General features: G+C 38.7%; 1 protein-coding gene across 4 annotated transcripts; it reads left to right on the plus strand.

The window, feature by feature from the left end:
- The first annotated feature begins 1,060 nt into the window (after window positions 1–1,060).
- MKI67 (marker of proliferation Ki-67) lies at window positions 1,061–24,245 on the plus strand. 4 transcript variants are annotated; one of them, XR_012587689.1, is made up of 17 exons: window positions 1,061–1,131; window positions 2,400–2,519; window positions 4,033–4,114; window positions 4,196–4,311; window positions 4,805–4,874; window positions 5,760–5,838; window positions 7,795–9,300; window positions 9,615–9,853; window positions 10,586–11,009; window positions 13,082–13,197; window positions 13,385–13,556; window positions 13,646–13,780; window positions 15,989–17,145; window positions 18,323–18,398; window positions 18,943–22,026; window positions 22,958–23,170; window positions 23,568–24,245. XR_012587689.1 is itself a non-coding variant. In XM_074592358.1 (16 exons), exons 2-16 carry the CDS (start codon window positions 2,428–2,430, stop codon window positions 23,717–23,719), a joined length of 7,503 nt encoding a protein of 2,500 aa, XP_074448459.1. In that variant the 5' UTR covers window positions 1,061–1,131; window positions 2,400–2,427; the 3' UTR covers window positions 23,720–24,245. The 4 variants fall into 4 exon arrangements, 3 of the variants coding, with proteins under 3 accessions (XP_074448459.1, XP_074448460.1, XP_074448461.1); XM_074592358.1 differs by lacking the exon at window positions 22,958–23,170 and having other exon boundaries at window positions 23,565–24,245; XM_074592359.1 differs by lacking the exon at window positions 22,958–23,170.
- The last annotated feature ends 1,268 nt before the right edge of the window (window positions 24,246–25,513 follow it).

The following is a 25,513-nucleotide window of genomic DNA, read 5'->3' on the forward strand; positions in this document are numbered from 1 at the left end:
TAACGATATTGGATTTGTCTAGGAATAGCTCTTTCCACCTTTGTGTGACTGAACTGAATTCTGTTTACTTGCCAGTTGTTTTTTTTGTTCCTTTTTTCTTCCATCTTCAAATGCAGAGTAGCACAAACAGCGTTTGCCTTGACTGTGTGTCTTACCAATTCTCAAATTCAAGTCTTAGTAATGGATTCCTGTCAGGGAGCAGAGAATGGGAATCAGTTTTTGTAGACAGATAGATTAAGGTGGCTGATTAAAATGGACTTAAAATTCTCCTTTAGTTTTTACTGCTGCTTTCCTCCTCCCATCCTTCTTCCTTTCTTTTCTTTTTTTTTAAACCCCCTTATTTTTAAGAGTATTTGAATCTAATTACCAAAAGACCTGTGCAGAAAGAGATTCTTAAATTTGTTTAGAAAGCAGCCACGTAAATTATGCTGAAGTGATATAAACTGACTCCGGATCTTTTTTTACCGAGTTAAGGAGTTCTCTTAAGGTTCAAGCAATATTAGTAACTAAAGAGGAGCATATCTGGGACCGATCTGACTCCCCTCCCTCACAGAGGCGCTGAAGAAGCCCAACCAGGCCGGCACCTGCGGTAGGGATCTCTGTTCCGGAGGAGGAGGATTTGAAGCGGGGCCGCCCTGAGGCGGGAACGGCAGCGCCTCAGGCCAGTGCCGCCATTTGAAATCAAACCGCCTCCTTCCTCCCCATTGGGCGCGCCGCGCACCCACGTGACTGCCCTTGCACCAATCGCCTGCTGCCGCGCGCCTTTTCGAAACAAACACCCTACCTTCAGTTCGACCCTGCTTTTCTCCTTCCGCGAAGCCGGTACCGGTTAAGGCTAAAAGAGTCCGGCGGCCGCGGGGTGCCTGTCCCAGCCGGCTGGGCTCGGTGTGTCCCCTCAGCCATGGCAGCTGTCAGCAGGTGAGGGCGGCGGCGGTTCCGGGGCTGTCTGCAGCGGCACCCGTGCTCTTGTTTCGGCGCGGCGCAGGGATACATCCCGCGGTGCGAGGGCCCAGCGCGCGCGGGAATGTTCAGTCGGCGCCGCGCCCTGACAGACGGGGCTGGGCGGGCGGGGGGGGCCGCGCCGCTGTCGCCATTTCAGCCCCTCAGCGGGCTGCCAGCGCTCCGACGGAGGTAGGAGGCGTCCGGGCCGCTGCTGTGCTTGGGGATGCGGTGATGGGGGGAAGCGCGGCTTCGTGGGGAGGAAGGGCCGCGTCCGCCCGGCCCGATCCCGGAGGGGGGTGAGGAGGGATCGGGCCGGGCAGACGCGGCTCTGAGGGGAATTGGGACGATTTGTCCCCCTTGGGGCTCGTACTTCGGCTTCTGCAGCACACGTGGTGCTTTTCGCTTGTAGTAGTTGGTGGCAACTGTGCACGGGGCAGTTTGGGTAAGGAAAACTGAAGGCTCTCGTTTTCCGTAACGTACAGGTAAAGGCTTTTCTTAAGGGCGCTGTCAAATTTGCCCTAGGTGTGTTTTGTTTTTTTTCAACAAGTATTTTATCGTGTGAAGCCCAGCAAAAAAGTTCAGAAGGATCGCTCTTAACTCCATTAGTATGTATAGTATTTGATAGTGGGTTTTATATATGCTTTTTTGAGGATTGCTTGCACTTCGTGGCACACTCATATTTATGTATGAAAGGAATAGCCTGTCTGGCTGTGCAAACGCTGTGGGTTTGGGTTTGTTTCTTTTGTTTTTTTCCCCGCAAGTTAAAGGCTGTTCCTTCTGCGTTCTCTGTACTTGCACGCAGAGATGCACTTGCCATCCTCTCAGCTGTATCAGCAGCCTCTCACAAGTTCCTAGCAACCGCTAAACTTTCGGCCTTCTTTTTCAAGCTGTCTTCCTGCGAGTGCCCCTTCGCGGTGATGCCACCGTTTCCTCCTTCTTCAGGAGGATACTGCTGTAGTCAGTTTGTCTCTGTTTACTTTAAAATCAAGTCTAAGATTTTCCATGTAGGTAAGAAAGCGTGTAATATCTAGATTTAGGTGAGGAAGAGTGATTATTTGCATGAAACCAGCTTTAAGTTTCTTATGGGATGAAATATAGTATGTGTTGCCCCCGAATCTTTGTAGAGGCTCTGATGGGTAGCGAATACCTATTGCACGTGTACAAGTAGTATAACCGACTTTACATGAACATGTGATGACTGCTCTTGCCACCGTGTATAAACATTAGTTTCTCCAAGTATGTAGTGCCTTCAGCTTCCAACTTACGATTACAGTAACCACTCATGGTAAATAGTTCCCGTTTTTCTACACAGGCAACTTGTAAACGGCACTGAGATTCTTCTGCTGTACGTTGGAAACTGTCACTTGAACAGAATTGAAAAAAAAATATTACATTGATTTACTTTCATAAATACGCAAAGCATTATTTGGATGAGTAATTTTGATGTTCTTTTATAGGTAGGATTCCTTACACTTGAATTTGAAGATGCCGCTCTTTGGGAATATTATTGTAATTAAACGGAATGGGACTGATGGAATTACTTTTCCACTCACTGCAAGTTCTTGTTTATTTGGAAGGTGAGAATTAGTTGAGTACTTGCATACATCGAAATAACGTTAGTGATATTTTTCCTGCGGATTATATCTTTTAATACTTATTTGCAGAAATAAATGTTTTTTTATTTGTGAATGATGTTTAGGGGACGGAAGGTGATATTGGACTAAGGTTAATTGTAAGATGAGAAAGCTGAACTTAATTTTTGTTATTTATTTTTGTCCTTGCCTTGCCAAAACTACCTTTTTTTTAAAAAAAAAAAAAAGTTTCTGGCCAAAGGACATCTGTGGGAGGGTTTGAAAGTAATACACAGTTGACAAGCAAGTGATGGTATTCTTCTATCCAGAGGCTGTTTCCAGATAATTGACTGGTGAAGAGAAGCGAGGTATATGGCTTGTGTTCCACCATCTTCATTACATCAGTGCTTTTCTCAATATTTCTTTTTTTTTTTTTTTGCTTCTCCCAAACCATGGTAATGCAATATGTCAGCCAATATCTAGAATTAATATTAAAAACTAATAAGAACTTATACCTCCTTCTCCAATCTTGAAACTCACTTTGACTTACACAGTTGAATGATAGTGGGTTTTGAGCTTGATCCAGCTATTTTACATTAAAAGATAAAATTAATATAATACCTGAACGGTATATGTGAAGACTTGACTGGATGATCTGACTATAAATAGGCTTCAAATAAAATGTTTTTACTTCTCTTAAACTAGGTCTGTTCAGCACTTTACTGGCTGATAGATACCTTAAATAACTAACTATTCGGTATGGGAAGCACTCCAGTGTGAATAGTACTGTTCTTTGGCTTCATCAGAGCTGCCCACGTGGGTGATACTTAATGGTACAAACATTAATTTCTGCCAGCTGCAGCAGTGAGAGGTGTCAGGTATTTCTGTGAATAGTGTCTCTGGTATGAAAGCTGATACGTTTGCTTCTAAGAACTACAGCATGTCAAAAGCATTAGAAATTAGCTTAAAAAAAAAAACAAGAAAGAAAAAGTCTGTACACTTATAGACCCAGCTTTCACTTACTAACAACTTTTAAGAAGGTAGAAGTGGCTATCCAGGTGAGACCAAAGGTCCGTCTGCCCAATATTCTGTTTCTGACAGTGATCAGTAACGAACGCCTCAGAGCATGTGCTCTTAAGAGCATGTGCTGGCATTTTCTAAAAATATTCCACAGGTCTTTGGCAACTTGCAAGTCGGGAAACAAGTAATCTCAAACCACCATATGTCTGTCGGAGACATGTCGCTTTCGGCTTGTTGTGAACTGCTTTTTTCAGAATTGTGGTATTTTACGTATGTTTTCTGGTATGGATTCTCTGAGGTAGAAGTGTGAGCTCCTGTTATTTTTTGCCACAGTTGAAAGACTCAGGTAGTTCATTTTCTTCATATTACCAAATTTAAGAAAGTATCATGCTGCTGTACAATTATTAGCTGAAAAGTTGGGAAATCACCTAATTCTATCGCAGTCAGATTTTTCTGTCTTTTATGTGTCTTGGAACTGAAATTGTATTTTCACCCGCAGGAGAACAGAATGTGATATTCGCATCCAGTTGCCTCAGGTCTCGAAAGAACACTGTAAAATTGAAGTAAATGAAAACAAGGAGGTAAGATATACATATTTTAATGATATATGCATTGCATCGGTGGATCTCATCAAGCTACTGAAATGTTTGTTTTATTTTTAGGCAATATTGACTAATTTAAGTACAGTAAACCCTACGCAGCTGAATGGTGGCTGTTTTCAGCAGCCTGTACCTCTGAAGCATGGCGATGTGTTAACTATTATTGATCGTTCTTTCAGGTAAGCGCCACTGACAAATTAACGCCTTCATCCTAGAATGTGTTCTGCAGGCAAACAATGCAGAGAGCTTTGTGGATGCTCGCTCTCACTGCTGGTTGAAGATGCAGAAGATGGCTGCAGATAAATGGGAAAAATTAAAATGTCCTTTTAACCATCTTCAGAAACAGAAGTTAATCTACTTTATTTCGTATTTTTTTACAAAGTCTTAGAGACCTTCTTCAGAAGGCAGGATTGCTTAAAGATATTATTTTCTTATCACTTTTGTATTACGTTAAGCTAAGCCAATAAAGATAGAATTGCCTAGAGAGATCATTTTGATTTTGTAGTCAGTTTTAGGGGAAAATTTAGAAGTATTTTGATATAGTTAAAACTTTTAAAAGTGATATGTGTATTGTTGGGAGTGGACAAATATTGCTAGGTCATTTATCTTAATAATGGGAATTTAGTTGTCTATTTGACAAAAAATGGTTGTCTTTTTAAATAATTCTTCCAGATTTGAATATCCTCTGCAATCAACTCCAAGAAAGAGGCGTTCTAGGTCTCCAAAAGATGAAACACTGCAGGTAATTTTGTGGCAATTTGTTACAAGTACACTGATATTAGCAGTGGTAAGGTCTTCTATTTTCTTATTAGGAATAATTTTTCAGTTATAGGCTACCTTTCTGTTTGAAAATACAAGTAAACTCCTTCAGATAAATACTTTTTAAGAAATTAATAATTTATTAATTTTAAACTTGCAGTTTCTGGTAATAGATACTTAATAATCTATGATGTTACTGATACAGGTAAGCTATTAAAAATTAATTCTTAGCTTTTTTGAAGGGGGGGGGGATGCAGGAAATGCGGAGTATGGGCATTGGATATTCTTGTACTTTAAATGGGGAAGTTTGCCCTAGAGAATAAGCATTCTTTTTTTCAAAATTAATCTGTTGTTCTGTGCGCTAGTACACTAATGTGTTGTTGGAATTTATAAATATCAAACTAAGCCTATTCTTTAATAATTTATTTTCATTAGTTTCTTTTTTTTTTTTTTTGTTCTCAGCAAAATTTTCTCCTTTAAAGGGGATAGTGTTAGTCTATGAGTACTGTGGCTATTGAAAGTTTTGGGGTTTCTTATGTTATGGTTCTCTTATTTAAATAAAAATCTTCCACTAGGTCTGGTAAGAAGGTGAGAGTGAAATGTGTTTATGTATATTCTTGTGCTACAGCTGCTTTTAGAGCTAATAATTTCAATGATAAAACAAGACCTAAACTCTTGCTTTCTATGGCTTCAAATATGTATTGGTTGTTCTTAAGCTTTTAAATAATTTAGGGTTTCATGTGAATGCTTTTAAGCCTGTTAGCAAACTATGCATATACTTTTATAAACCTAGTGGTTTTCAATGTACAGTAGAAAGCTAAACTGTAAAATATTTGTTGCTCTGCTGTAATATTGTACAAATTTACAGGTTCTTCATGTTCAGCAGGTGGCAGAAGTGGAATCATTACACCAACAAACTTCAGGACCTAAAAGTCTTTGTGCTTCAGGTTAGTACCTGTTTTATGGGGGTTTTGTTTTCTTCTTCCCCCTTAACTGCATTTCTTCTTAGTGTAAGAGGATAAACAAGGTTGAAAAGAGCAAAAGAAATGTATTTTTAAGACTTTTCAATCTGAGTACGATACACCTTGTTATGGCAGCATACTATCTTATCATACTGAGATGCTGTGATTTACCGAAGCTAAGTCCTGCCAGGAGAAATCAGTCTAATTGCATCCTGACAAATGGGCAGCAACAGTTAGCCTGGAATTGGCAAAATCCATGTATATTGCTTTAAGTGATTTGTGCAAATTCAGTTTATGAAGATTGTGGCTAAGAAGGGAATTCAGTAGACCAGCTTTGCAAATGCAATACAAATGTCAGTTGAAACTGATGTGTGAAATAATTGCCTCTTACCTTTTACTTTTCAGTGCCATCAAACAAATATAACATGACAAATTCACCTTTGTGATTAAAACTTAACTTGCAGTTTAAGTCAAGTTAAAACTTAACTGACCTGGAATTACAGCTAGATCCCTTTTGAGCAAATAATGCATTATCTCATTTATTCTTTCCTAGTAAGAAGTTGAAGCAGGTATAATTTTGGAGATAAATAGGAAGGGTTAATTTTGCTGATTGAAATAATAGTTTACAATAGCTGTTTCGTGTAAAAATCTAGACCTACTAAGTCTGGGTAGTTACAGATCATGGACTGGTTAAATGGCAGGACTCCACCTTTCCATCCTTCTTAAGTAATGCTACTTTCATAGGAAGATACAAGGTTTGTTAGATGGAGGCTATTTATCTACAGAGAAGTTTGATTTTTGTGACAAATGTTTATTACAGTGCAAAAAAACCCAGGCTGTTTCAAAGTGTTCCATTTCAGTGGGTTGCTGTAAGCGCATCTGTATTCACAGCATTCGGGTGATAGGTTCCCCAGCACTGTCCTATGATAGAACAGTCTTTGCTACATTGTTCTATTAACTCTAAGGGAACAACATGTCAGCTGAGTAAAAAAAAGACTGACATACTTGGGTAAAAGCTTTCATAGAAAGATCTAATTTCCTGTTCTTTCCCGTGTCTCTTGTCTCCCCTTCACTCCTTTTCCCCTTTCCCAGAAGATAATTAACAGGCTTTTCCTTGTATGTCAGAGTTCCTACCTCCATCTTTACATGGCCTGTTTCCCATCACAGTTAAGAAAAGTCAACATGTATCAGCGTTTGTTTCAGCAGTCATTCATGTTGACATGAAGTAGTGTTGAGAAATAGACCCTGTAGATGTACAGAAGTGCATGAGGTCTCAGCTTCTTGTGGCTTAAAAAGGCAGCTCTTACCAGATGAACTCTGTTAGCTTGCATACACCCTTGCTCATGGAAAAGGCAAAGCGAAGCATGCTAGCTCAGAGCTTCCTTGGGCAGTTTACAGTGGAATGGCAGCACACGTGCAGTCACTTGCTATGGCTCATCTGGGAGGTAGCAGTGATGCTTTATTGCCTGGCTTTACCCTAAAGAAGCATTGTCATTGTTCCAGCAACACAGCATCTGTGTAAACACAGGACAAAAAGCAGACTGAATTGTGGTAAGCCGATCTAAATGGTCGTTTAATTCTATGCTCATAGATTTGTCTTGTGGCAGCCCTGAAAGATATATATGAGCCATCGATTCTGAAGAAAAGCAAAAGCATGAAATGCCAAGTGCCCTATCTGAATATGGAATAAATTCCAGATTAGTACTTTAAAATTTATGGTAAACATTTCAATACTAATGCTTCTATTATGAAAAAGATTGTTAGTGTTAACAGAGCTTCATTTATAGTGCTGTATCCTGGACCCTGGTTGACTGTCTTGGGATAGGAAAGGAAGGAATATTTATCTGTATTTATGGAACTCACATTTGTAATTCTGCAATTGTTAGGTAACTCTGCATCTATATTACTTTTTGTTTTTGCTTTGCTTTTCTCACTTTGTAGATAATGCTGAGTGTGAAGAAAAAAATGCCAATGAAAATAAACAAAGTACAGAGGAAAATATTTCCAAAGCTTTACCCATCAGACTACAAACACCCAAATCTTCACACAGAATACATCAATCTAGTAAAAAACAAAGTGAAATGTCTCCCTTTAGTAAACTCTATGAAAACATGAAAAAAGAGATGAAAGTGAAAAAATCTCTGCAAGAGGGAAATGTATCTGAACAACCTGCAAAAGAAGATGGTAAGAGTGTTCTGCTAGAACCAAGTGCTCAAATTAAATCATGGAGTTGTGTTAATGATTTGGGAAGCCTGACTAAAGAAAAAGAAATAGGCAGAAGTGAAAATATTGAAGAATGTAATATAAAAATGAAGCAAGAAGCAATCGGTTTAGAATGTAACCAGATCTCAGCTGTAGGAAGTGCAACCAAGAAGAGTTCTACCAGAAGTCCTCGAACTTCTCTTTCAAAGGAGGGGTCAAGAGATATTGGTAGAAGTCGTCACTCACAGGATCATAAGGAGCTAAGAACAGCAGACGAATCTAAAGCTATTGAAGTTACAACCAAACCCAGCAAGGATAATAATGGAAATGCAGCATTTTCAGTGAAGCAGTGCTCTATAGAAAGGTTGGATTATGCAGATAAAACTAAAATACACAGCTCTGCAATACCGTTAAATGAACTAGTACAAACAACTAACATGACAAATGTTTCTGAAGTAGATAAATATGTTCTGTCAGCGCCCAGAAGGAAGAGTCCTCGGTCTCATTTCATATCACCTACCAAAGAAATTAGTGGAATGAATCCTGTAAATACTGGTACTCCAACAACTCAACCATGCGTGTTGTTGAAGCGCAAGTCTTTTTCAGAAATTTCAGCTGAAACTCAAAGGGAAGATTCAGCGTGCAGAAATGATAGCCTAAACCAACTGCCTTTGGCAGAAAATAAATGCTTAAAACAAAGACGAAATAGTAAACAACATACACCAGGAAAACCTGTAAAAGAAGAAGTGCTGAAAGAAATTTGTGATCAGGCAAACTTTGGTAACTCAAAAGAGGGACTCTCTGGAACTCCTGCCTCTTCTAATTCCAAGAGTCCCAGAAGAAATAACAGGCAAAGTAAAGAATTCTCAAACAAAAGTGTCCGTTCAGAGGCACTGGCTTCAGAAAAGTTAACATCAGAACTGGCATCTCCTGCTAGTCATAAATCTGAGTCTGGAAGAAAAAGAGGTGGGCCAAGGACCTCTGGACTGCTAACCGAAAAAGCTTCGGAGACAAATGCCATTCAAGAACATCACGAAAAGACTACAGACAGAAAAAATAGCGAAACTGAAGAAGAGCTGGCCAGGAAGGGGAATCGTCAGAAACAAGATTTAGAAGATGCCAGTGTTATAAGGCCTCGTAGATTGTCATCAAAGAGGAGGTCTTCTGGAAGTGCTACTGTACTGAAAGACAATGAGACTGTCTCGGAACTGAATATTTCTGGCCTGTTGGCTGGAGAAGACTCAGGTAAATAATCCCCTGCCTCATTGTTGTTGTACTTGAGAAATTCTCATAGTGTTTTTATGAGAAATTTTCCACTTACTTAAAACATAGAACTCATTGCTGATGTGTTAGTTCTAAAATATTTGTCATGTAATCATATTTGACCATAAAAATACACAATAATACGTATAAAAGTTTACTCAATTGAATCTATTTATCTTTAAGGAATGTTACCTTCTGATATGTTTCCAACTCTAAAATGCACTGTTTTCTATGTGGGTTAAAATGTTGACCTGGATTCTTGGATATATAGAAATACTTTCAATTGTCATTTTTAGGCAAGACAAAAAGAGTAACTCAGAAGAGGAAAAGTGGTGATGTGCTACTTCAGCCTGTAGGAAAAAGAAAGAGAGTGTCTTTTGGTGGTCATCTAAGTCCAGAACTCTTTGATAAAAGTTTGCCTCCCAACTCGCCCCTTAAAAAAGGTGCAATTCCTGCCAGACTGAGCTTACCGTTTGGAAACTCACCTCGTGCTGTTCTGAAAAAGGCTCAGGGATTGAAGCACTTTGCAGTCCAGGTAAACGTCAAGGCTAACGAAGTTGCTAAGACAGTTAAAGTGAACAGAATTTAAAAATTCTAAGACTTCTAAAAATTAATTAAAAATTAGTAGTAAACCTTGTTAGATGTACATTGGGAAGTGGAAATTTTAATTGCAAATTACAATGGTACTTGAAATCAGCAAATTTTAATAAGCATTTTTTGAACTTCTCTGCTGTAGAAGAGGACTCGGTTTACCCTTCATATCTACCTGTCTTTATACAGGAGGTGTGTTTTTATTCACCTCAGATGCTATTGCTCATTCTCATGCATATGCAGGAGTATATTTCTGTTTGTGCTTTGCAGCAGTGTCTACAAGCTCCAGTTTACCATAAATAACAAAACGGAACAGTAGTTTGTCGTCAGACTGTGCAAGCTACTGCTGCATAGTTTGGCTAGAAGTTTGAAAACATTTGCTGTCAATTTAAACTAGTTAAAATGTGTGTAGTGTACTTGATGTTAAAACTTTTTGAATGAAGTAGAATTCTAAAATCAGTTCACTTATTCAAATGAATTTGCACGTGTTTTGTGAGACTGTTTTGAAATCTAAAACTAGTTAGAAGTTTGTTTTCAGAGAAGGATATTTAAGGCTTTTTCAAATGATTTGATGATATTTTATACTTTTGTATTTACTGTCAGAGATGTAGATGAGCATTTGTAGTTCAGGTGTGTGCATTTTATCTTTATGTATTTATTATTTTTTCTCTACTAGGACCTTTCTGAACATTTGCAGAAAGAAAAAATGTCACCAAAAAATTTGCCAGCCCAGAAGTCCCCAGCTGCCTCATCCCCTGCCTCTGGGAAGGCCTCACCTAAATTTACTTCAGGCTCTCCAGCACCTTACACAAAAGGACGTTTCTCTATTTCTCACATCATGACACCGTTACCAATTGCAGAAGAGAAGGATGCTGTTGCAGAAGACATGAATACAAAGGAGAAAAATGGTGCCCGAGTGAAAACACCTAAATCTCCTCGCATTAACCAAGATGAGAAAACCTTTTTAACAGCCACACCTGACAAATTAACAAGAAGTGCACAACTTGCTTTGAAGGTCACGCCCATGAAGAGGAGAAGCGGGGCTGTAGCAGTTTTCAATGCAAAAAGAAGAAGTGGTGCCTCTAGTGCCAATTTACTAGGTTTGTTTCAGCAGTTAATTCTTAATACTAGTTTTAATGCTTTAAAATACAGGAACAAAACTGAAGTAGGCATATTATTTTGTTATGCAGAGGCCACCAAATGATTGGCCTGTCTTTTGATGGTGGTTGGACTTTTGGAAACAACTGGGAATTGCAAAGTGTTTGTTACATTCTTTCACATTTATGAACAAAAAATACTAAAGGATATATAGAACTGTATTTAGAACACAAATCTTAATGTTCAGAAGTTGAAAAATGGTACAGTTAAGGTTCTTCTTGCAAAGTTAGTTGCAGTAGTGATCATTCAAGTCCTTCAAGTTCAAGTAGTGTTGAACTAAATCAAATTGTATCAATTACACCAACTTTGATTTGAAAATATGTGCGTTATAGCCATCTAGCTTCAGTTTATTTTCTTCATGCATTTTATACACAGTTCACAACTTTTGTCCATGGACTGGAATGCACTTAACTGTTGATAGTGGTCTATAACAGATATAATTAAAAAATAGAATAATTGGATGCTAATTTGAATATTTTGAAACTGAACATTTGAATTTGAATGTTGAACCCCAGTTTGAAATATTTTTAACAGTTTTGGAAACTATGATCGGGGAGCTCTGGTTCTTGAAATTTTTATCTTTGAAGAATCTTACAGATAAGGTGTCTTTGGCATCTGTTTTTGTAAATTAAATCAATTTGACTCTTTCAAAATCAAATTTAAAGCTTCCCACCAACCCCACCATTCACCCAGAAATTTTTGTTACTCTTTACTATCTCCATTATTTGTAGTGTCATTTGAAAATTTTGAACAACATACTACATACAATGTCCCAATGGTGGTCTCATCATTAATATTTCATGATGAGATAAAAATCACAGGCCTTCACAATACTTCCTGGTTAATACAGCTGAATGTGGTGTTAGTCTTTTAGCGAAGTGGATTTATTTTCAGTGGCTTTGGTTGGTCCATTCATTTTAATAGTTGCAGAGTACTTAACACATATTAATGGCATACTGGTTTTCACCACCTCTCTGTAATGTAAAAGTGGTTTTCAATTTCAGTCCATCAGTTTCTTCTGTAATGTGAAAAGAACACCACAGTTCTTAAAAATTTGGGATATCTACTTGTATCCAAAATAAAACTCTGTGCTTCCAATGCTTTTTCAGATAATTTCCTGCATGTTTGGCATTTTTCTATGTATCCTGAACACCCTGGCAAAGTTCTTCTTATTTACTCACTTTTCCCAACTTGCGCAGGAATGCTGACAAGAGAATAATAATATCATTTTCCTCAGGAATGGCGTTCCCTTTTTTTATGTCTACTTAAAAAAAAAAAATAATTGTTTCTTTTATATGTTCCCTATCTTTTCATAGCCTATTTCTGAAGTAAATGAGGTAGATGTCCGTCCAACTTACAGCTTCATTTATTACGCAGCTGTAACTAATTCCCTGATACATTCACACTGTACTGTGCACAGAATGGTGCTGTGAGAAAGATAATTGGGAATTTCCAGAGTATGTTTTAAGGAGAAGGCGATATAAGAAAAAATATGGAAAGTCTGTGTAGGTCTAAATGCTGTAAGCAGTGTAAATAATTTCCTGACTACGAAATTCCTTGAGACGGTGGTGAAAGAAAAGCTGGAAAGAAAAGCCGTTTCTCTGATGTTAAATCTCATGCCCCACCAGGGAAAAGTTCAGGTACAGTAATGAAGGAGACTGAAAGGCTCATGGCAATTTTCTGTTGGGAAAAATTACATCACTACAAAAAGAGCGAGGAAGGAATTGGGTCAGGAATCAGTTCTAGGATCTAACATCTATTTGACACTTTTTGTTGTTGTTTTGTTGCGGAAAGCCGTACTGGGTACTTGGACCCTTGCTAAACTTCAGTTGAAATTGAGTCTGCCGATTGAAAGTATTTCAGAGAGCACTTTAATGTAGGTGGTGTCAGGTGATCCAACAACCGCTTTCCTGTCGCTGACTGCAGCAAATCCATTGGAGTCATAAAGAAATAATTGTGAACTTCCACTTATACAGCTGAGAATTAAAGTGGTTATTTCTCTTTTGCTTTTCAGTTGCAAAATCTTGGGCAGAAGTGGTAAAATTAGGTGTTGCAAGACCACAGTCAAAGACTGTTAAAAAAAGTGTCCAAAAAGGAAGATCACTGAAGAAGACAACCCAATCACCAAAGGTAATTTTTTCTTTTTTTTGTTTGTTTGTTTTTGAATAACCACAAAACAGCTTGTAGGTATTTTGCTGTACTATGATGTTAAACGGGTGTTGATGTCTTTGTCACAGTGTATAAGAAATGTAGATTTTTATATAAAAGGAATCTCTTTGTTTACTAACTTTTTTTCCTCCTTCTTTCTCCTTTGCAGACTCCAGAAAGAAAAATAAAAGGTCATTTTAGTACAGGCCACGCTGAGTCACCTGCTACAATAGTTGTAGGCAGAGCTTATTCCACCACAGCCAGAACAGCTGGACAGGTCCCTAAAGTGGTAAAAAATACTATTGTGAAGCTAAACATGAACATGGACGAAAGCTTCACAGGTAAGTTTTTTAAAGTCTGTTGCTCACTCTGCCAACTGTGTAGTTCTTATGTCAAAGCATAGGCTCATTTCTCTGAATATAATTTATAGGAATGACTGAAATGTTTCAAACTCCAGAAAATAAGCGTGGAAAATCATTACCGTTGTCCACTGGTCAGAAGACTGATTTTACACCAACATGTACTGCAGCGGAAATTTCTGAACTGCACACTCCTGAAGAATCTGGTATGTTTGTTATTGAAAAAAAAAAAAAAAAAAAAAGGAGATGTTTTGATGTATTTAGGGGTAGTTAGATGTCTGCTACTTGAGAGAGTGAGTAGTCTCAGCCTAGGCAGACTTGATGTGTTGAGATGAAGCATCTGGCAACCTGTAAAAGGAACCATTGATTTTTATCATGTGTTAAAAGATATTTTTGTAGTTCCAGTTAATTTTTCAGTAGATGTTATTCTCTTACTTGTTCTGTTTGGTATGAAACTTCAAGATGCTGAAATATTGTTTCAGGCAAGTCTTGTGCTGAAGCATCGTGCTTTCTTAATCAGTTGTCTGTGGATACGTCTAAATCCAGTGACAAAGTTTCATGGCAGGGAGAGGTTATTGTGTAATCTTGCAGAAAAAGTCCACTTAAAATTTTCTTAAAAAGCATCAGGTTAGAAAGATTTGTATTAACATGGTACTTTGTTGTGCATCTTTTGCTAATAACCTTGCATACCAGTCATTGATTGTGTCCCTAATTAATTCTTGAAATTAAAATTCTCTTTTATTGAGAATTTAGCAAAACCGAGCATCTACTGAAACACCAAGAAAAATCATTAATAAATCCTCCAATATTTAAAATAATAATAATAGTTGAAATGTATTTTGTTTTAATTCAGATGTTGTGGAAGATAGGCTTAAATATAACAAACCTTATTATAACTTCAGAAGGGAGTCCAGTAAAAAGTGTTTTCTTTGAAAAGACGAACTAGTATAGTGATCTTCATCCTCTTGAAGATGTCCGTTATCAGCTGTTATTTATCCTGTTATTTATTGCTTTCCTTAAATTGGTGGGCAAGCAAGCTGGGTGAGCAATTGGCTGACGGATTGGGTTCAAAGAGTTACAGTAAATGGGGTTACATCAGGCTGGTGGTGGGGTCTCTCTGGGCTCAATTTTAGGGCCAGTGTTCTTTAATGTTTTTATAAATGATCTGGACGCAGGAATTGAATGTACGTTAAGTTTGCTGATGATACTGAACTAGGAGCTGTGGACTCCCTTGATAGTAGAGAGGCCTTAACAGAGATCTTGATAGATAAGAGAGCTGAGAAATCACCTAATGTGTGAAATTTAACAAGAGCAAGTGCTGGATTCTTCACCTGGGTTAGGATAATCCTGGTTATACATACAAATTAGGGGACGAGGGGCTGGAGAGCAGCCCCATGGAAAGAGATCTCGGGGTTTGGGTTGATGGTAAGCTCAACATGAGTCAGCAGTGTGCTCTGGCAGCCAAAAGGGCCAACCATGTCCTGGGGTGCAACAAGCACAGCATAGCTAGCCAGAGGAGGGAAGTGACTGTCCCACTCTGTACCGCACTGGTGCAGCCCCACCTCGAGTGCTGTGTGCAGTTTGGGGCACCTCAATATGAGAAGGACATCAAAATATCAGAGTGTGTCCAGAGGTTCCTTCAGCTTGGAGAAGAGAAGGCTGAGGGGTGACCTCATCAAGGGGGAGAGTGGAAGGGGAGGTGATGACCTCTCTGGTGAGTAGTAATAGGACACAAGGAAATGGAGTGAAGCTGCATCAGGGAAGTTCAGGTTGGACATTAGGAAAAAGCTCTTCACTGAGAGGGTTATTGGTCGCTGGAACAGGCTCCCCAGGGAAGGGGTCACAACACCAAGCCTGTCGGAGTTCAAGGAGCATCTGGATAACTCTCTTAGTCACATGGTTTAGTTTCAGGTAGTCCTGTGAGGAGCAGGTGGTTGGACTCAATGATCCTTATGGGGTCGCTTCCAACTCAAGATATTCTATGATATAGATTTTACAAAAATCTCTTTTTTTTTTTTTTTTTTTTTTTGTTTCCTTGGTGTCAGAAAGGTCAAATTTATGTTCTTTAATGTGAAAATTTCTGATTTATGTCTGGTATTGCTTCAAAATGCAAAGGAAAGTGCAATAAAAAACTTGCACCACTAGAAATTTTAGGGACAACAGAAAACACTAATTTTATATCAGATTAAATAAGAAAAAAATAATATTTTCTTATAGTTGTTTTTTTTAAATGTCTGCTGTGCCTTGTCAAAACTAGTTACCAAATCAATTGTTGATGCACACTTTTTTGTATTTTGGTTTGTAGAAGTTACTAGCTTTTTGAATCCATTTTACTTGGTTATACAGCAATTAGAATGCTTGAATTTTCTGTTTAGTTCTTTTTCCAAATTACAAAAATTTACTACTTATTTTAGGAGAGATGATGGTGTCACCTTTATATGGTTCAGATGCTTCAGAACAGAAACAAGATAGTCCACGCATTAGTCACTTTCTGAGAGAGAAGGAGTCTCTAAAGTCTATGTTTGATGCAGTATCCGCAAAAACTGCTGAAAAAAGAAAAGCTATGCTGGAAGAAAATATTAGCGTGGATCATTTGTCAGTAATTCCGGAAAAACAAGCATGTCGGGTGAAATCTGGAAGTAAAAGGAGTACTCCAAGGCAGAAGTCGGAGCCAGTTGAGGTCATGTCAGGCATCAAGCAGCTTCTAAGGACTCCAGAGCAAAGGTCAGAACTGGTAGAGGCCTTGTCAGGCATCAAGCAGCTCATGAGGACCCCGAAGTGGAAATCGGAGCCTGTAGAGGCCTTGTCGGGCATCAAGCAGCTCATGAAGACCCCGAAGCAGAAGTCGGAGCCTGTAGAGGCCTTGTCGGGCATCAAGCAGCTCATGAGGACCCCGAAGCGGAAGTTGGAGCCCGTAGAGGCCTTGTCGGGCATCAAGCAGCTCATGAGGACCCCGAAGCAGAAGTCGGAGCCTGTAGAGGCCTTGTCGGGCATCAAGCAGCTCATGAGGACCCCGAAGCAGAAGTTGGAGCCTGTAGAGGCCTTGTCGGGCATCAAGCAGCTCATGAGGACCCCGAAGCAGAAGTCGGAGCCTGTAGAGGCCTTGTCGGGCATCAAGCAGCTCATGAGGACCCCGAAGCAGAAGTCGGAGCCTGTAGAGGCCTTGTCTGGCATCAAGCAGCTCATGAGGACCCCGCAGCAAGAGCTGGAACCTATTACAGATGAAATTGCCTTTAAAAGATTGCTGACGACTCCAGTACAAAAGAAGGAAGCAGTGGAAGAAGTGGCAGGTGTTACTTTAATCAAGCAAACTCCAAAGCTGAAATATCAACCGGTAGAAGACATGATTGGGGTCAGCCGTATTTTCAGGACACCAAAGGAAAAAGTTGAACCCATAGAAGATATGTTTGGTATTAGTAGGCTAGTGAAGACTCCGAAAGAGAAGTATCAGCCAGTTGATGATTTTGTGGGTCTGCAAAGGCTTATGGCAGAACCCAGGCAGAAATGTTCTGATTTTGAAGTGGACTATGCTGGAGTTACAGAAATGTTTGATATACCAGAGGAAACTAAGGTAAAATAATTTCTTTAGCTTTTGGAAGGAATGTATTTAGACCTTGGAGCCTGTGGTTGAAATGAATTCATAAGCCTCCCTGGTATGACATCTCGGACGTTACAGCACTTCAAGTATGTCATGCCCGTAACGTCTTGAGGAGAAGATACCTTCTAGAAAAACACCTCATGTTGATTTGAAAACTGTAAAGATGACAGGTCATTTTCCTTGGTAACTCTGTCCACGTGAATGTCCCCCTGCTAGCAAGACATAGCTTATTACAAACTTGAGTTTGAGCACTCTTTTTTTTCCTTTTTTTTTTTTTTTCTGGTCACTTGTGCCTGTTTAAAGCGCCCTGTAAATTGCTTACAAACTATAGTCAAATTCTTTCTCGGCCTTCCTTTTCATAAGCAAGGCATATAGTTGGGGGTTTTTTTGTTTTGTACAGCTGCTTCATAGACTATAGATTCAATTTTAAGGTCCCTTTTTCTTTGGACATCCAAAAGCGTTGAACATTTGACAAAATATGTTATCATGTGATCACTTGATTCATCACGATGCCCCTAAGTCTTTCATTCATTGCTTCTTGAATGGATGCCTGTTTTATAGAAGTAGCTTTATTGCTGTCCCTTTGCCTGTGTTAATATGTGTTTTCTTTGAAGGAACCCTGTCTAAGTAATTACTGAGGTGGCTCTGGGTGACGGTTCAGACCGTATAATTCATGACTTCATCACTCTTGTCATTTGTGATTTTTATTAGCATTGATTTTTAAGTTCGTTCCCAGACCCATAGGTAAAATACTGAGTATCACTGGGCTTAGTGCTCATCAGTGTAGAGCTACGATAAAACACTACAAAATACTCAAATGATTTGGCTTCAATACCCCAAATTCCTTTTGAGCAGTCATTTAGACACTTTTCAGTCAATTTATACTTTTTTTTAACTCTATGCAGTGTTTGTTATCTCTCACTTTAAAGGCTGCTACACTAGCTCACATGGCAAGTATTAAGTTTGATTTATTTGTGTGCTAATTTAAAATAATGTCTGCAGTTACAAAACCAAGTTGATATCGTTTTTAGAAAAAAGTGTTTTACAATACTTTCTTTAACTATTACTGTACATTAATTTTGTATTGGTTGGCTCCATTGTTTCTTGTACTGTCAGACATGCTTTTATTGATTATTTTTTATTTCCTTAGGTCAGATCAGTAAACATTATGGATTCTAAGCAGGAAGATACTGTACCTCCTTGTAATAATTCCGGTCATAAATTTGGTAAGTACAAATACTTTTGTTTTAGCTAGAGGAATAATGAATATACAAGGCAATATATGTTATTATGAAGTTTTAACATACGCTTTAAAAATTCAAAAATACACGGTGCGAAGTGCGCATAGCTTATGGTATTTGTGCAGTCTATTGGTGTAGGAGTAACAGTGTGGTAGTTTGTTCGTGTGGTAGCATTGACATCTCCAAACATACTGCTGTAAAAAAACTGATGTTAAGGTCTCCACTTGAAAGTCTTTGCAGAGAAAGATAATTTTAAGTACATAGCTTAAACCTGTGAATGCTACCTACCAAATAATCCAAGTGTCCTTGGTCAGAAGCCTGGCCTTTAATCTAGGAGTTGGTTAAAATATTTGTTTGTTTATTAATTTTCAAGTTAAGAATATTAAGTGTGATTTGTTTGAGCAAGATGACTCTCTTAGGAAAATCAAAAGTCGCAGATACTTTGATCAGTCATAGTGATATTTAACTTTTGTCTGTGCTCTTTTCTATGTAAAAACTTTGAATGGGGGAAAAAAACCCACTGTTTTAGAAGACAAAGGAAAAATTTCACAAGGTGAAGATTCTCAACAGAAGGAATCAACTAGTGAAAACCAGTCTACCCAGAGACCGACAAGGGGCAGATCACAGAAGACAGTACATCCCGCTTCAGCAAAGCAGCGTGAAAAGGATTTGAATTTAAAAGCATTGCAAGATCTGGAAAAAAAGAGCACGCAAGAGGAGATGCGAGAGATCAGTACTTCACCTTCAGTAACTAAAAATGAAGGAAGAGGAAGGAGAACAAACCGTTGCATACAAGAAGGAATTGTTTCAAAGCACCCTGATCAAGAAAAAGTTGAAACTGTTTCACTTGTGGAACCACCTGGAGCTACTCAAAGAACAAGAAGAGGTAAAAAGAAAGAACCGGAGTTAAAATATCCAAGTGAGAATCTTGAGTCTTGTGGCAAAGATTCTTCAGTGCTACAAAAAGAACTTGCAAATATGAAACAGACTTTGCAGGAGTACGGCATCAATGATGTATTAGAAACTGAAGATGATCCAACCATAAAGACAGTAAGTGTGGCTAATAGCATTCAAAATGAAAACTGTCAGCTGCTAACAGGTGTAAAAAAACCTGAAAACAAATCTAATGATGGTGGTGTAGAAGACAGTGAAGAAATGCTTCTGTCACTTGGGAAGAGGTCTAGAGGAGTAAAAAAAGTAGAAAACACAGAACCACCTATTCCACCTAAAAGAGGAAGAAGAGCTAGAAATGACCAAGTTAAAGAAGCTTCTTCAGAGGACCTTCATAGGACAACAAGGACGCTTCGCAAAGACCCATCAGCAAAGATGATACAAAGAGATGAACCAACTTCGGACAAAGATACTGAGACTGCCACAGCAGGAGGATCTGAAAATGGAACTAAACTTGAAATAAAGGTAACGGAGAAAAGAGTTAAGACTTTAAGAAGTGCTAGAAAGCACTCAACTGAAGTAAAACCAGACACTTGCGGGATGGCAAATGAAAAGATAAAAAACATTCAGAAAACCGAGGAAACTTCAGCTGAAACTGATAGTGAAACACAATCACACATCACAAATGAGATTAAAGTATCTCAGGGAAATGAAACAGAAAATGCTCAGGAAAATACAACAGAGACCTCTCAAAGATTAAAGGCAGAGTCACCTTCTGGAGTGACAAACAGAATGCCGGTTACTGCTCTGAACTTGGAAGCAAACAGGAATGCAGTACAGGAAACAAATAGAACTAGAAGCAGGGGAGGCAAAAATGGCTCTTTGGCGAAAAAGGCTGATGAATTTGACAAAGATGTAAACAATCTAGAACTAATTGCTCCCAAAATTAAGTCAGAAACAGAAATGGACAAATCTCCTCTCAAAGACCCTTTGAGCTCTGTTTGTGTAAAGAATACACACCAAGTCACAAAGGAGCAGAACGACCCGGCTGGCACATCAATACCAGCTGCAAACAGTGACAGTCTTGCTCGTAGCCGTCAAAAGCGGACAAGAAATGAACAGGGAATATTTAAACCAAACCAAACTGAAATCCTGCAAGAGAATCCAGCACAAACAAATGGAACTGCATGTAGAAGAGGTAGAAAAGTTACTTTTGAACCCGAAGAAGCCAGTTCCAAAGCAGTTGGAAGGAAAAGGAGTTTACCTGGGGATGACAAAGGAATGACTTACAAAGATGGTCAACCTGAGACTTCAGAAAATCCTTTACAAGTAAGGAGGAGCAGAAGAAAGCTGGTTGATTCCGTGCCACACATAGCTTCTTCTACCTCAGTGGAAAAACAAACATTAATTGCAGATCATAGTAAAGACGAGGCTTTTGAAAAGGAGCAAGATTCAGCTTCAGAAGCTACTCACTCTTCAGCAGAAGACAATCCACGGAGACGAGGGCAAAGACGAGAGGTTGCTGCAGCATCACAAACATCTAGATCTCTTTCTATGAGAAAAAGACATGGATTGCTGGAAGGTGATGATAAAAAGACGGCTGTGAGAGAAGATCAAAATCCAGCTTTGGGAAATGAAACTTTGCAGGGAAAAGCAAATGCATCAGCAAGGGACAAAAGGAAAAAGATTGATCTTGCAGCAGAGGCAAAAAGTTCATCTTCTCTCCGGAGAAAATGTGGCTTGTCAGAAACTGATGATAAAGAGGAGAGTGCTAATGAAGAACAGAACACGCCTTTGGAAACAGTGTCCTGTGCAAAAGAGAAGACATTAGGAAGGGGCAGAAGGAAAGCGACTGCTCTGGCATCACACACAACTAATTACATTTCTCTTAGAGGAAAACGCGGTTTGCCAGCAGATAATGGTAAAGAAGAAGCCCCTAAAGAAGATCAAAGTGTTCCATTACAAACTTCTGATTTATCCGTAAAAGAAAATCAACGGAGAACAGGCACAAGGAAAGAAATGGCAGTCTTGTTAGAAGACATGAGTTCTACTTCTATTCAGGCAAAACAGGGCTCATCAAAAGAAAGTGGTGGAAAGAATAATTATGGGGAAGAAAAAAAGCTGATTTTGGAAAATTCTACTTCCCAGGAAGAAATGGATCTTTCGAAAGGGAACTCGAGGAAAACAATCACTTCACTGGCTGTTGGTTCCACCTCGCTTCAGGGTTTGCCAGAAGATACTAAGAAGGAAACACCTGAAGAACAGCAGAGTAAACTTTTGGACATGGCTCCATCTGCAAAAGAAAATCCATCAAGAGTGGGCAGAAAGAAAACCATTTCCTCCAAATCCGAAGTAACTAGTTACACTTCTCTCAGGGAAAAACCCAAAGATAGCAGTCAAAAGAGAATTCTTAAAGAAGATACATCTCTAGAAAATAATTCATCCCAGGAAAAAACAAGGCAACTGAGGAATAGAAGGATAAAGGTAGAATTCTCATCGGAGGCAGCTACTTCTACTTCTAGCCAAAAAAATGACGACTTGTCAGAAAATGGTAACACTTCAGAAACTCAGAATGTGGGTTTGACGTCCACTGGTTCCAAAAAAAATAATCGGTCTGGGAAAGGAAAAGAGGTTAACGCTATACAACAGGAAACTTCCACTTCTCGCAGAAGATGTCGTCAGTTGTCAGAAGATGATTTACCATCCAAAAAATCAAAATCAGGTGAGGCAAGAATTTGCTTTCTATTTTCTAAGTATAGCTAAGTTATTTATAGATAAAACAATAATGCATGCAAAATTCTAGTCCGACTGTGGGCTGCCATGCTCTACTACAGATAGAGTGTAGGTCTTTAGTATAGCTGGAAGACTTGAGTAAATAGGGTTTATGTTATCTTATATAAACAAGGTGTTTTTCCTAAGTAGAAGGAATTGGGTTTATGGGATATGAATCATATTCTTCCTCTGTTGAGGTATTTAAATGTCTTCGTGCTCTTCTATAATATATTGTCTCTCAATCCATAACAATAAATTGTAGTTTAGAGTAAATATAGCAACTAACTTACATGCAGAAGAAGGTGGTAACGACAGAACACAATAATCACACGTTTGTAGCACTTATTGTTCATCTCATTTTCTCCTAAATGCAATCTAAGCTCCTGCTTTTATGTCTCTAGGTTTTGGAGGACTTTACTTTAGTCGTCAACTGTTTTTTGAAGTTGATACTAGAAGGGCTCGAAGCTGTATTTCAGCTGAAAAGACAGCAAAAGTTCCGTGCATCTCCCATTTCCTCCTTTACTGTTTTGCTTTCCCCAAGCCAATGGAACTCTTGCTGCAGACATCTAAAATATTCCCCGGAATTTTCAGCTTGATGTGATATAACGTAACTACCATGATGCAATTAGAAAATATTATCAAATAAATGTATGCACATGGAAATAACAATGGGTCTTTAAAGCTACATATTGAGGAATTTCCTGCCAAATTGTGTTTAAAAACTTGATGGTGATTTGACTATGCCATTTGTTTCATTTCCTTTTGGCCCTTTCCCTTGTCTATTGCATGTGTTTATCCTCATATAACATGTACATCTACTTCATCATGTATTTGTCTTCATTTATTGAGTTTTCTTTTGTTTCCCTTTACACGTTTGCTAGTTCCTGCTTCCTGAAACTGATATATGTACTTGCCAAGCGATTGATCTCTTCTGACGCTTTACTGCCTGCCTGCGTAGCTGCGCTTCTGGGGAGGTCATCTTACCCCACATGGATTTTAGTGATGGTTTCTATGTTGGGGTGATGCTTCTCTCTTGGAGCAGCTTAACTTTTCTGTGCTATCCAGATACGTACATAGGCTTCTAGTCTTTACAGGTAATAGCCTGATTTTCCAGCTTTATCTGGACCGTGAAACAGTTGCTATATATTCATTTGGCAGGATTTTTCTTCGATGTTGACTATGTTTTAGTTTTACATATCAGTAGAAAGAATTTTAGCTAAAATGGTAGCTAATTGGGTTTGGTGCTCTCATTAATGTTAACCTACTTTCAGAAATAGCTGTAAGTCCTCAGGGATCTATCTTAAAGGATATTGGATGTGCATAAGTATGGGGTTTTGTAACTGGTTTGTTGAATTCATAGATGTAATCTTTGGAATGTAGTCAGTAGGGACACTTCCTTTAAAAACAATGTAACTGAAGATTGAATTTTGTATAAAATGTTTGATTTATGATACAAATTTACAGTTAACTTTTTTTCTTGTGTACAAGTAGAGAATGATGAAAATAGATCGCTACAAAGAGGAAAAAGAAACAAAACTAAAGAAGAACTTGGCAAAGAGGACGTAAGGGCTGCTCGGACTGCCGAAGGGACGGACAGGAAGACAAGATCGAGCTCAAGAACAAGTGCAAGAACAAGAAAATAGTCTAAGCAGTCACAAAACCGGTTTTTAAATCAATTCAGTAATTGAAATTGCAGGTTTTTAATGTGAATTGATTTGCACTCAGATTTTTAAACTCAGATGTTGTAAAGCAATTACTACATTATGATTGCAAAATAGATTTCGTAATGTGTTTACAGATAGAGCGTATATACGTATTTTAATACATTTGTCTATGTGTAGTGGGTTCTAAACCATGGGGTGCTTGTGCAAAGCTGCAAACATAAAAATAATAAATCTTTTTGTAACAGTATTTATCCCTCTTTTTCTGTTAATCAGTACAGCAGTCAGGAAGCCATATTGCTTTACTGCCACTTTAATTGTAAGCTATTTTCTGCTTAAATTTTCGTGTGCTTAAATCTTTTTTAATTGCAGTTCTGTAAATATTCTTTTAAAAAACAATAGATGTATTAGCAGAACTATTATGCTGAAATTTTGATAACTTTTTTAAAAAAAACAAAGTTTGTACTTAAAAGTGCAGATTTGTAAGTCATTAAATTTGTAAACAATTTGGGACTTGTGTGTTTTCTGTTCTTAAGAACGGTTAAGAATGTGTAATTACTACTGTCCTCTTACAGGCGTATTTCAAAGACTTATTCTTTCTAGCCACACGGCGTGGTTTTGAGAGTGTACCGTGAGTCTTCTGCAGCGCAGATGCTTCTCTTGTGAACACGGCCGGACCGTGAGGCACTTCCATGAGTAAGAGACAGGAGTAGTGAGTGTATGAACTTGTGATGTTGCCCCTTGTCATAGAGTTGTAATTAAGTGTGGAGTAACTAGTGTGGTTTGGAGGCCGTTTTTAGAGATGTCTGTGTGGTAATAGCAGTGTGGATCTGTCTTCGAGGCTGGGGGCTTCCTGTGACTGTATTAAATGCAGAAAGGGAGAAAATTCATTTCAGGCATCTAACTCTTGTGCAGTATTAAGACCAGAATTAAAGGTCTACATTTTTATCTAGTTTATGAGGAGTTGTAGGTGTTTCTACAGAAGGACGGTTGGGTAGTGCTTAGTGACATGGTTTAGTGAGGGTTTTTTTCAGTGTTAGGTTGATGGTTGGACTGGATGATCTGAAGGGTCCCCTCCAACCTGGGCAATTCTATGATTCCACGTTTGGATGTTCTTGTCAGCTCTTCTTTTGGGCAATGATAATGAATGGCCCTTTCTTCAGGTGAGTTCTTGTTTGTTAAGTCTGTTCTCTTTCTTCAAAATCCAAAATAGTCAGATTAAGTAAGGAACGCATTGGATGCTGTCCAGGCATTCAGAGCTCAGATGTGATACGACATGAGGAATCTTTCTTAATTTGGGTGGAGGTTTTTTCATATGTGGAATGTGCTGTGTCCGTGGCTTTTTAAATGCTTTGGGCACTTGATCCTGTTACAGTGCACTTTACTTTTTTTTTTTCTTTAGAGCCTTCAGTTCTAGTGTGTAGATTTTAAGCGTAAGATGCTGTAAGATCTAGTCATGTTTTGAAATTAGCTCTATTGCTTCCTGCACGTGTTTGCTCTACTGTAGTTAAATGCTTTCCACTGATCGGGACCAGTGGATGGTCTGTTCCTCTTGAACCAAGAGGTAGCAACCCCCCAAGTCTTTTTTGTGAATAGAGCCGGCACATGGGGATGGTTATTGCTATAGCGTTGAGCAGTCTTTTCTCTAGCTTTGATTTAAGCCTTCCAGATGTGAGGAACATCTACCCAGAATGCTTAATTGATCTATGGCACAGGATTTGTGATCTTCCCAACCTTCAGGTCACGTAGCTTCAGGCATCTTGTCACAGCAACTGA

This window comes from Larus michahellis, chromosome 6 (genome assembly GCF_964199755.1).
Source record: "Larus michahellis chromosome 6, bLarMic1.1, whole genome shotgun sequence".
Classification (NCBI taxonomy): domain Eukaryota; kingdom Metazoa; phylum Chordata; class Aves; order Charadriiformes; family Laridae; genus Larus; species Larus michahellis.

Excerpts from the sequence above, each read along its gene's own strand:
- MKI67 (XM_074592358.1), top strand. The coding sequence starts at position 2,428 with ATGCCGCTCTTTGGGAATATTATTGTAATTAAACGGAATGGGACTGAT. Across the intron at positions 13,198-13,384 it reads AGACAACCCAATCACCAAAG|ACTCCAGAAAGAAAAATAAA; the intron begins GTAATTTTTTCT and ends TCTCCTTTGCAG. Across the intron at positions 18,399-18,942 it reads TAATTCCGGTCATAAATTTG|AAGACAAAGGAAAAATTTCA; the intron begins GTAAGTACAAAT and ends CCACTGTTTTAG.